Below are 9,935 nucleotides of genomic sequence, written 5' to 3' on the forward strand. Positions count from 1 at the left end.
CAAAGGAAAATAACAGAACTTTGTGCATTAATGATGTTTATTTTGTTTTAATACTCAATGACATTGCCAATAACTAAATACACGGCATTTGCATTTTCCCCATTTTCTGCATCTGAAAAGGGTAAAAAAAACCACACAAAAATACTGTTCCACAAAGCCAATACAGTCTCCAAAGTCTGACTGCCTTGATTAAAAAAGTCCTACATTCAGTCCTTAGAGTAAAAGTGTTCCAAGACTGGAATGTCCCAAGACGATGTAATGATCTACTTGAGTTGAACCTGAGGCCTGCAGGAAACAGCATTATACACAATCAGTAGAAACTGGTTCTATAAGACCAAAGACACCGTCAAAGAGCCCGTGTGCCTCAGTGAGGTAGAGACATCCTTTATCCAGGATTCCTGAGAGAAAGAGAAACACACAGGGAACAAGCTAAAAGTGTTGACTTTCTGTCTTCACGTAATGCAGGACCACGTGCGGACGCTGCCACAGGTATCATCATTCTCCACTGGGGAGACTGAATAAGTATTGAACATGTCTTCCTGCAGAAACAGGAGCAGAGTGCACATTCCAACACCGACTCCGTAGGAGTACTGCACACATCAAACACTGAATGGGGAATGTACAAAGAACAAGGCAATATATAGACCGATTTAGCTGTATAAAGGAGGAGAGCATGCCGTATTGGTGAAATAAAGGCCTCGTAAGAGACACCAGATAAAGGCTGAGCTTTTATCAGTACCACCACGTGCCACAAACACTTCCTACCCTTAAGGCAGCAGCAGATCACGCGTTTGCTGCATGCTGAGGAAGCATCGGACCAACATTCACAAATAACGAGCTGTAAACAATTGTTTCTACTACCTAAAATCAATCCTCATTAAAACAGTCACATAATAAAGCAAAACAAATGTCCCCTATAATATAGAGATATTCACTGATAAAACCATTACATCACCACCTCTGTTACATTGCATTCTCAGTTACCGTAATTATGTTCCAGCTGTTTAGAGCAGTGATTTCATCACAGTGCTTTAAACTTTTTTGGTTAATGAAAAAATGCCACCTGTATGTTACAAGCTTGAACAGTATGGTTTAGTTAATCCTTATAATGAGTGAGTGTTTAAGCAGAAAACAAACATGTACTGCCCAGATCAAACACCACAGCAACACAAGTCTATGAAGCATAAAATCATGGATCCAAAAATCAGGCTGACACCCTCACATGGGCAGCAATCTTCTTTCCAGGCTCCTGTTTAAGGTAGTCATGTAAAAAGGTTGGCAACCTGCAGGTGAACAGCACCATACTACCACTTGCATACCAACACACAAACAAAGCTCTGTTCCACGCCTTTTCTCGACACAGCCCTCTGGCTCCCCTCCAGTCAGTGACGGTACAGCAGGACTGTGGGGCTTCACAGGACTCAAGCAGGTCTACAGGTACAAGGGTCCAGCCCCTTGCGGAGGTCGGTCTTTCTGTGGCAGACCCTCCCCGCCCCGGTTCCAGCCCTTCAGGCCTTCGGGCAGGCTGGTGTCTTCCTGAAGGCTCCCGGTTCCTTCCACAAACTCCTCGTAGGTAGACTTCTCTTCAAAGGGCCTTGGGCCGAGAAGGTCCAGCAAGTCTGCTTTTCCCAGAACCTCCTTCTCCAAAAGGCGCTTCCCCACCTAAAAGTCGGGTGAGGTGGATTTAGGATCGTCGCACCAATCAACCGGTTTTCTTTAGATGCATTTTGTCTTCCATTATACATACATTGAATTGGATCGAGATAAGAACAGCCCACGTAGGCGAATATCAAAACTCTCGTTTGCGTTTACGCCGTCACTTGCACATCCCCCTTCTGCTGTGGCATCCTTACCTGATCGACCAGCTCTCTCTTCTCAGTGATGAGCTGGTGGGTGCGTGCCACAGCCTGGCTGATGAGAGCACGCACCTCCTGGTCTATGATCTGGGCAGTGGCCTCACTGTAGGGCTTCTCCATCACCAGCTCACCTTGCAGCGGGGCATCAAATGCCATTTGGCCTACGGAGTCACTCATTCCGAACTGCACTACCTACATTAAGCGAAACGAATGGGGATAAATGGAGGGCAAATGGATGGCCTCGTCGTGCCAAATAAAGCTAGAAAATGATAAAAGGTCAAAGGGGAATGAAGAGGCAGGTGAACTAAAAGAAGCAGGTACCTGAGCGTACGCAGACTGCGTGACTTTCCTCAGGTCGTCCTGAGCGCCCGTGGTGATCTTACCCAAGAACACCTGCTCCGCCACGCGCCCACCCAGCATCACACACATCCTGTCAAACAGCTGCTCCTGCGTGAACAGGTGCTGCTCCCTGGGCATGTAGTGGGCGTAGCCCAGGCCCTTCACTCGAGGAATGATCGACACCTGCAACAGCCAATGGTAAAAACTCAACACCAAATTAATCATGAACCAGCCCTTTCTAGATCTGAATTCGTATGATCACAACAAATATCCTCTCATGAAATAAAGAACCGTCATCTCTTCTGGTATTCAGACATGATCTGAACTATGGGGCAGCCCTGGTCTAGTGGGTTAGGGACCATGTGTGTGCTCACAGCCACCTAGTGTTCACTAGTGTGTGTGGTGTGTGTTTGAGAGAGAGAGCGAGTGTGTGTGTTTTCACTGTACGGATGGGTAAAAAGCGGAGGACAAAATCCGATCCATGTAAAATCACAAATTGGCTAAACTGGTATCTTAATCTTATCTTACTACATCTTCAGGCTCATAACCTCCATGTTATCAATGAAAAGAAAGCTGCGGGTGAATTAAAATAGAGTGCCTGCACTGACAGGCTATGGTCTGCATCACCTTCAGCAGAGGGTCTGCATGCTCCAGAAACCAGCCAACTACAGCATGACCGGCCTCATGGTACGCTACGGTGGTTTTCTCCGTAGGCTGCAGCACCTGGGTTTTCTTTTCAAGCCCACCGATCACTCTCTCGATGGCCTGCTCAAAATGCGTGGAGCTCACAGCCCGGCTAAGGTGGCGTGCGGCTATGAGCGCTGCTTCGTTGCACACGTTGGCAATGTCGGCACCTGTGGAGAGGCGTTCACGCGAAAACAGTCACGCTCAAGTTCAGCGAATCAGTCAAATGGTTGTCAAAGATATGCAAGTGACTAGAGCTCAATAAACGCAAAGCTCCAAAACATCTGACTGCAGAATCCAAACGGCACCAAGTTGCTTTCAGAAATGAACTGACAACAAATGAATTTCAACATGCAAAAGTAACTAGATGGATGAATCCGAGCTTAAATTCACTGAAGAGATGGAGAATGTGTCTATTACTTTCAGCATGCAAAAACACATTTTCCATCATTTGACAACCACTTGATGATGGAAATTGTACAAATGACCATCGCAGATGTAGATATAAATACTATTTTGACCTTATAACCAGCCAGATGCTGATAAAGTGCAGGTAATGAAAGTGATACAAATATATGGGCGGTTTAATGAAAGTTAAATGTGTAGCTGCGTGGTGTGCCTCACCAGTGAAGCCAGGTGTGAGAGCCGCCAGCCGTCTGGCTAATGAATCTTTAGTCAAACTTGGATCCAGCTTCAGCGGACGCAAGTGCACCTTAAAGATGGATGCTCTCCCTTTAATATCAGGACATCCTGTATTCAAAAAAAGAAGAAGCAAGCTTGCACCACCCAGACGATGAGAACATGCATTTGCACCAAATCTCACAAGAGCTGCTCCGTTTACATAACTCCTCAGGGAATAACAGCTGCACTCTCACCACCACCAAAGCCCTTCCCATAATCCCTCACACCATTTTCCACATCCCAGACAGCAATGCTGCATTGTGCCAGCTACACTAAATGGAGGGGCAGGGGGAGGCAAAACGCTACGCAATAACAGATCAATCACTTACAACACCACTACAGCATTCCCATAAAACACTGACAGCGGCTGACACCACACAGCTGCACAGTGCTGTAGTGTGCTCTTTATTTCAGCTGTCCGTGTAAAGGGGTGCGAGATTTATTCTGTGGGGTTAAAAGTTGATTTTTCCTTAAGAGTCAATCATCTGCAGCAGAAGAGGTGTCCAAGCTCGGAGGAGAGTCGTACCAATATGGATCTGCCTGTCAAATCTGCCGGGTCTCAGGAGCGCTGGATCTAAAACATCCAGACGGTTGGTGGCAGCCAGCACCACCACGTTGGTACTGCTGTTGAAGCCTTGCGGTGGAGAACATAAATGCACTTTAGGTAACAGATATGCACTGAAAGTTACTTTTAGCAGAAAGTGACTATGATCACACACAGACAAACACATGTAAAGTCCCACACATCTACAACATCAGAATTCAACTGCCACTGCAGGGCTCAAGAGTCTCTTCTCAGATGTTCAAACTCACCATCCATCTCCACTAGAAGCTGGTTGAGTGTATTCTCTTGCTCACTCTGCCCACCAAAATGCCCTGTGCCTCTCTTTCTGCCCACGGCATCAATTTCATCAATGAAGAGAATGCAGGGGGCATATTTCCTGGCCATGGTAAACATGTCCCTCACCTGTAAAGTTGACCAGACAGCTCAAAATTGGGATGCCAGTGAAGTCAAACGAATGTCTTAGATGTTTGTGACAAATCATGACAAAACTGATACACTGGTGAGAAGACAAATGTACAGGAGAGGACAGCTGAACTAGAAAGTCTCTGGTGCCCCAACGTAATCACTCAAAGGTTCTCACCCGGGCTGCTCCCACACCAACAAACATCTCCAGAAACTCAGAGCCATTGACTGTAATGAAGGGAACTTCAGCCTCCCCAGCAGTGGCTTTTGCCAGCAGGGTCTTCCCGGTGCCTGACGGGCCCGTCAACAGCGCCCCCTACAGTAACCATCAAAATCAACCAGAGAAAAGGAGCAAACTTGACAAACAAATCCTAGGGACATTGACCCAACTAGGCTGGGTACGTCCTTACACGTCTCTTACGCACTTTAATTACATTAGGTTCAAATAATTAGCAGTTTCATTTCTTTCATCTCACAATTGTGCTTTTTGGACAAACGTGCAGAAGAGCCAATGCACCACATTACCTTTGGAATTTTGGCGCCAAGTTCCTGGTATCGTTTGGGGTTCTTCAGGAAGTTCACAAACTCCATGACCTCTACCTTGGCTTCCTCGCACCCAGCTACATCCCTGAACTTCACATTGGTATTGCCTTTGAAGAGCTTGGCTGTGGATTCACACATGCTAAATGGGTTTCTCCTCCTGCCCCCCTGACCTCCTGCCATTGGTCCCTTACTCAGGCTGAAGAGGAGGAAGCCAATCAGTAGAGCAGCTGAGAGCATGGGCAGCAAGAATGACCTGGGGAAGGAGGAGAAAATCATTAGCAAACTTGTTACAATTATTTACTTCAAAATAGCAAGGCATCAAGCAAGAAGTTAGGTCTATCAAATGAACTAACTAAACAAATCAGAGTTAGCTGGCAATCTTAAAAGTTGACAAAAAACAAAAACCAAGTTGTGCCCACTCTTAAAACTGAATGTTTTGGTTAATACCTAGTCAAAATAACTAAACAGTGCACTGTTTTGTACACTGTTTTGAGAATAAGCTCTACAATACAGCACAGTCTCATGGACCATGTTATACGCAGTGCAAACCTTAACTCTGAGATACTCACCAATCCATCTTTGTGCTGTACACCACTGGCAACTTGTGAAACTCGTTCAAACCGAGCTCCTGGCGTGCCAGCTCCAAATTCCTCTCAAATGTGTCAACAGTACCAATGCTAAACCACACATAATCCTGCATAGAACATCATATAGGCTCGTGAGATCGTAATTCACCTAATAGATTACATTAAAGCCTGACTTTCCTGATTTTGAAACTGCTCGGAAACATCACATGCAAGTATTTGCACTAGAAATGGAGAAGAAGGTGGTGGTGATGCTACATACAGTTTTCGTACAGTCTCTACACCCTCTCATCACTCACTCACCACGTCTGACGTTCTTGACCCCTGGGCAGTTAGCACTCGTACATACTGTTTGTTGACAACTTCAAGGCGTTCAACCTGCAGGTCGAGAGCATATATATATAATAATCCATAATAAATTTCCACAAACAACATGGTCTTGTTTGTGGCAAAACAGCACTTCTTGATCAACTGTAAACTTCATTTTTATCATATTGATCTCCACTAGCTGCGGAGTGAAATCATGTGGGTACTGCGGCACTAAGGGTGCAGTTCTACATTACATGAAATTAAGGTTTAAACATTATTTTAAATTAAGGTTTAAACACGAAGTTCAAATCCCTCTTACCAGTCCTCTAGCAAGGTAGTAATTAACAAAGTCCCTCCAAGAAATCTCTTTTCCTGTCTCCCTCAAGTGTAAATAGCAGAAAGCTGCCAGAATTCCAGCTCCTGCAATGATGAGGTTCTTGAAGTCTTTCTCATCCCATAAAAAGTCCCCCTAATGCACAATCAAAGAAAAAAATAAAAATAAAAAAATAATAAACGAATTTTATTTCCTTGTTCAGTTTAAGCAGTGGAACCTCTGGAAGCCCCACAATGACATCTGTTTCACTCACTTTTAGTGAGAAAAGGTAGAAATGAAATTGATCAGAAATATGTATAATTTAATTTATGAAAGATTTGGTTTCACAAATACCACATGTGTAAATGCTTCTCTGCATTTTGCTCTCTGAAGCTCCATTATAGCTGCTAGCTGAATGCAAAATGGGTGATGGTATTTTTTTAACAATTTATTTTGCTGTGTCTAGTGCATCACACATCATAGCCACTAGACTGGCTACTGTAAGCTACACACACACAGAAAGCATCAAGGCCTGCAGTGTTGTTTCCATCCTCCATAACATTTCTTTAATTTTTTATTTACTTTTCTTTTTTGAGGGAGGACGAGGCCAGGGGAGATTATTTTTTTCTTTCCTGTGAGTCTTTTGAACGCGTGTTCATGCAATTTCCTGGTGGTATAGACTCAACATAATTCAAATTATCTAAATATATTTTTGTACACCTCCCTACAACTGTTTCAACCATTCAACACCAAAATTATATATTAAAAAAAACATTATAAAATCATTGATTAATGATTGATTAATGCTATGTCTCATACACACATACCAGTGCCACTACCATGTCTACAAATGTCCTATTTAGAATAGTTTGCTGCCTGAATAAATGCTCAGCAGTGGTCCTGTGATCAAAAATAAAATCTCCATCATCCAAAAACCAAAACATTTTTCCAACCACATGGATCATTTTGTGAATACAGTGATTACATAATTTTATTTTAATTCTATTTGTTAAATTAAGTGAACTAATGTGTTTATATTAAAAAATAATTACTTTGAGTATGCGGGACCACCATCTGTTATCTTCCTTTTTACCACCCCCATCTCCACCTCTGCCTCTCCCACTTGCTCCACCTCGATTTCTTTGGGGTTGTAGTTTCACTGTTGGAGGGGTATCAATACACATAAGAATGCAGATGTGATGGCCCTGTTAAAAGTTGAGGCAGCAGAAAACGTACCCCTGGGTTCAGCAGCTGAGCTCTTAACGCCAGAGACGCCCTCACTCTTAGGAAAGAACTTTTCAAATCCTGAAAGAGTACAATATCTTTTGTAGACATGGGTTTAAAATATAGAATTGCCTGCAATAAAATTCAGATCATGAAGCGGATTTGTCCGCGTACGTTCTCGCCGTTCAATTTTCGCATCAAAATCAGAAGACGGGTGAGACGGGTTTCCATCCAAACCTTTCGAAAAAATAATGCGCAATTTCCAAGTTTCGGCAGAAAAAAATGCTAATTAAGCCTTGTTTCCATTCATTACAGTTATGCGAATAAACTTTAGATCACGTGAGAGGACGCCAAACAATAGTGGTTTTACGTCCATCTGGCAGTTACGCATTTTTGCACGTTGAGGTTTTGAAACATTTTTTTATTTTTCTTTTCTATACATGGAGAAGTTGAATTCAATTTTTGCTCTCTCCAGAACTGTTTTTGTATGCATTTGCCATTTTTACATCGCGATCGTGTACAGAACCACATGACGAATTTTGGCGATGCGATAGTCTAACTTTTCCACCTCCTCCTAGCGTAAAAATCTTTTTTGCGATATTTGGGGCTTTTTTCGAATTTTGGTCTTTTTCCATCCAGTTTTTTTCATGCGCATTTTCAAAATGCGCAAAAACTCGGTGGATGGAAAACCCTCTAATGACGATTTATGCAAATAGGAACATGTTAAACGGGAATACTCCCCTTTAAGGGAATACTTGTCTGATTACTGACTTTACACACGATACTGAATAACGAACCAAAAATACTTGATTTAAAATCCGTTGTCTCTCATATGCCTTTATTTGACAGAAAGCGCCCCGGAAGTGAAGAAATAAATCTATTTGGAAACGACGTATTTTTGCAATGTGTAGTTGTTTCGCAAGGGGAACGAGACCGCGATGTATCGATCTATGTAATACGCCGAATATTTCAGGCGCTTTTATAGTCTCCTTTACTGTGTTTTACTGTTGGACAGCCTGTAGGAAACACTGTCCCCAGCGTCCTGCACAGCTTCACCACAGCTGGAGAGCGTTCATGAAAAAAGTTCAGTTTATTAAAGGAATAAAAATCACGGAGAACCGAAGCACCTCCACACAGTGGCCATTAATACTGTGAAGCTCATGGATGGAGCTGATATGGAGCTCCATTGAGGTGGCGGTTTACCATCTTATTTCGAAGCGAAACTCGAGTGGCCAAAACGTCGCCGGACCCGGACTGACCCAAATGTGCTGACTGACCCAAATGTGCTGGTATCACGTTTCCGGAGGGGCGTGTATTGTGCGATAGGCAACATAAGATTTACCTTTTGGTGGTTTCCCTGAAAAGACACGTAAATGTGGCAGCAAGTTTCCACTTGACTCCAATTTTAATTTTACTCGATGCAAAGAAAAGCCCTGCGAAGACAAGTTTTAAAAGTTTAATACGAAATGTAGTAATTTCGCGTGTGTGTGTGTGTGTACTCTTTCCATCGATAAAGTCGTTGCATGCTGATAAAATGAGGTAAACAAACAACGAATCAATGTATTGATTACACGGCCAACACAACTTCCACACATAGTACTAAACGAACGTAAAAACAAACAAGACACCAACACACACGTGTTTACACTGGGGGAAATAACTGGATTAGTAAATTCGGAGCGTTTACTGCAGATGTTACTGCAACCTAGGTGCAACATATCACCATGAAGACTGTTTAAATGTTGATTTTTCGGTTTATCACGACCCCCACGTCGCCAGGCTGAAGTATTCCGGTGGTCCATGGTCAAAACAGAAATGAAGAAACTGCTTACCGTGGTTGCGCACTTGTATTTCAGCGCCACACTGCCGCACACACAGCGCTGTGCCCCCCAGTTTTGCGCCTGTATTTCAGAACATCCCATATACGTGTGGAACAGACGCAAAATCCGACGCATTTTGCAGGTGCAAAAGTTTCCTTGCAACTACTAGGAAACAGGCCGGGTTTTAGTAAACAACTTGGCCTATGGCGTCCCGACGTTAATACGTGTACTACATGGCTACATGCTCAAGCGATTACTTAGTACACATTATTACTTATTGCATAAAACTACAATTCTCTACAAAGGAACTGGATGTAAGCGGTAATTTTAGTTACGTGTTCTCCAGTACGTGTTTACAAGCAGAAAGCAAAACAACGATATGACGTCTGAAGGGACGTCGGTTGTGATTGGCTGACATCTCTAACGTGTGTACGAACCAAAGCAAACACGTCGAGGTTTGTTAATACGTCGGTTGTGATTGGCTGACATCTCTAACGCGTGTACGAACCAAAGCAAACACGTTGAGGTTTATTAATATGCAGTTAAAGTGATTAAATTTTACATTTAAATATGTCCTCAAAGGCAATGAATGTATTTTGAGAGGTTTTAACAATG

At 43.2% G+C, this 9,935-nt stretch overlaps 1 protein-coding gene across 2 annotated transcripts; it reads right to left on the minus strand.

Annotated features, from left to right (window-relative positions):
- Positions 1 to 19: 19 nt before the first annotated feature.
- LOC143495810 (mitochondrial inner membrane m-AAA protease component AFG3L1-like) lies at positions 20 to 9,714 on the minus strand. Of its 2 annotated transcripts, XM_076992554.1 has the most exons (16): positions 9,333 to 9,714; positions 8,843 to 8,933; positions 7,513 to 7,581; positions 7,329 to 7,435; positions 6,283 to 6,432; positions 5,958 to 6,032; positions 5,640 to 5,764; positions 5,053 to 5,323; positions 4,706 to 4,843; positions 4,374 to 4,527; positions 4,087 to 4,194; positions 3,504 to 3,629; positions 2,823 to 3,049; positions 2,178 to 2,378; positions 1,854 to 2,048; positions 20 to 1,662 (listed from the first exon to the last, which is right to left on the minus strand). In XM_076992554.1, the coding sequence occupies exons 1-16, from the start codon at positions 9,453 to 9,455 to the stop codon at positions 1,432 to 1,434; spliced, it is 2,391 nt and encodes a 796-aa protein (XP_076848669.1). In that variant the 5' UTR covers positions 9,456 to 9,714; the 3' UTR covers positions 20 to 1,431. The 2 variants fall into 2 exon arrangements, with proteins under 2 accessions (XP_076848669.1, XP_076848670.1); XM_076992555.1 differs by lacking the exon at positions 7,513 to 7,581.
- Between the last annotated feature and the right edge of the window lie 221 nt (positions 9,715 to 9,935).

The sequence above is a fragment of the Brachyhypopomus gauderio genome, chromosome 2, assembly GCF_052324685.1.
Source record: "Brachyhypopomus gauderio isolate BG-103 chromosome 2, BGAUD_0.2, whole genome shotgun sequence".
NCBI classification, from domain to species: Eukaryota; Metazoa; Chordata; class Actinopteri; order Gymnotiformes; family Hypopomidae; genus Brachyhypopomus; species Brachyhypopomus gauderio.

Coding starts and splice junctions, on each gene's coding strand:
- LOC143495810 (XM_076992554.1), bottom strand. CDS start 9,455: ATGCGTCGGATTTTGCGTCTGTTCCACACGTATATGGGATGTTCTGAA. Junction 4,528..4,705: donor TTGGTGTGGGAGCAGCCCGG/GTGAGAACCTTT, acceptor TCAACTTTACAG/GTGAGGGACATGTTTACCAT. Junction 4,195..4,373: donor GCTTCTAGTGGAGATGGATG/GTGAGTTTGAAC, acceptor CTCCACCGCAAG/GCTTCAACAGCAGTACCAAC.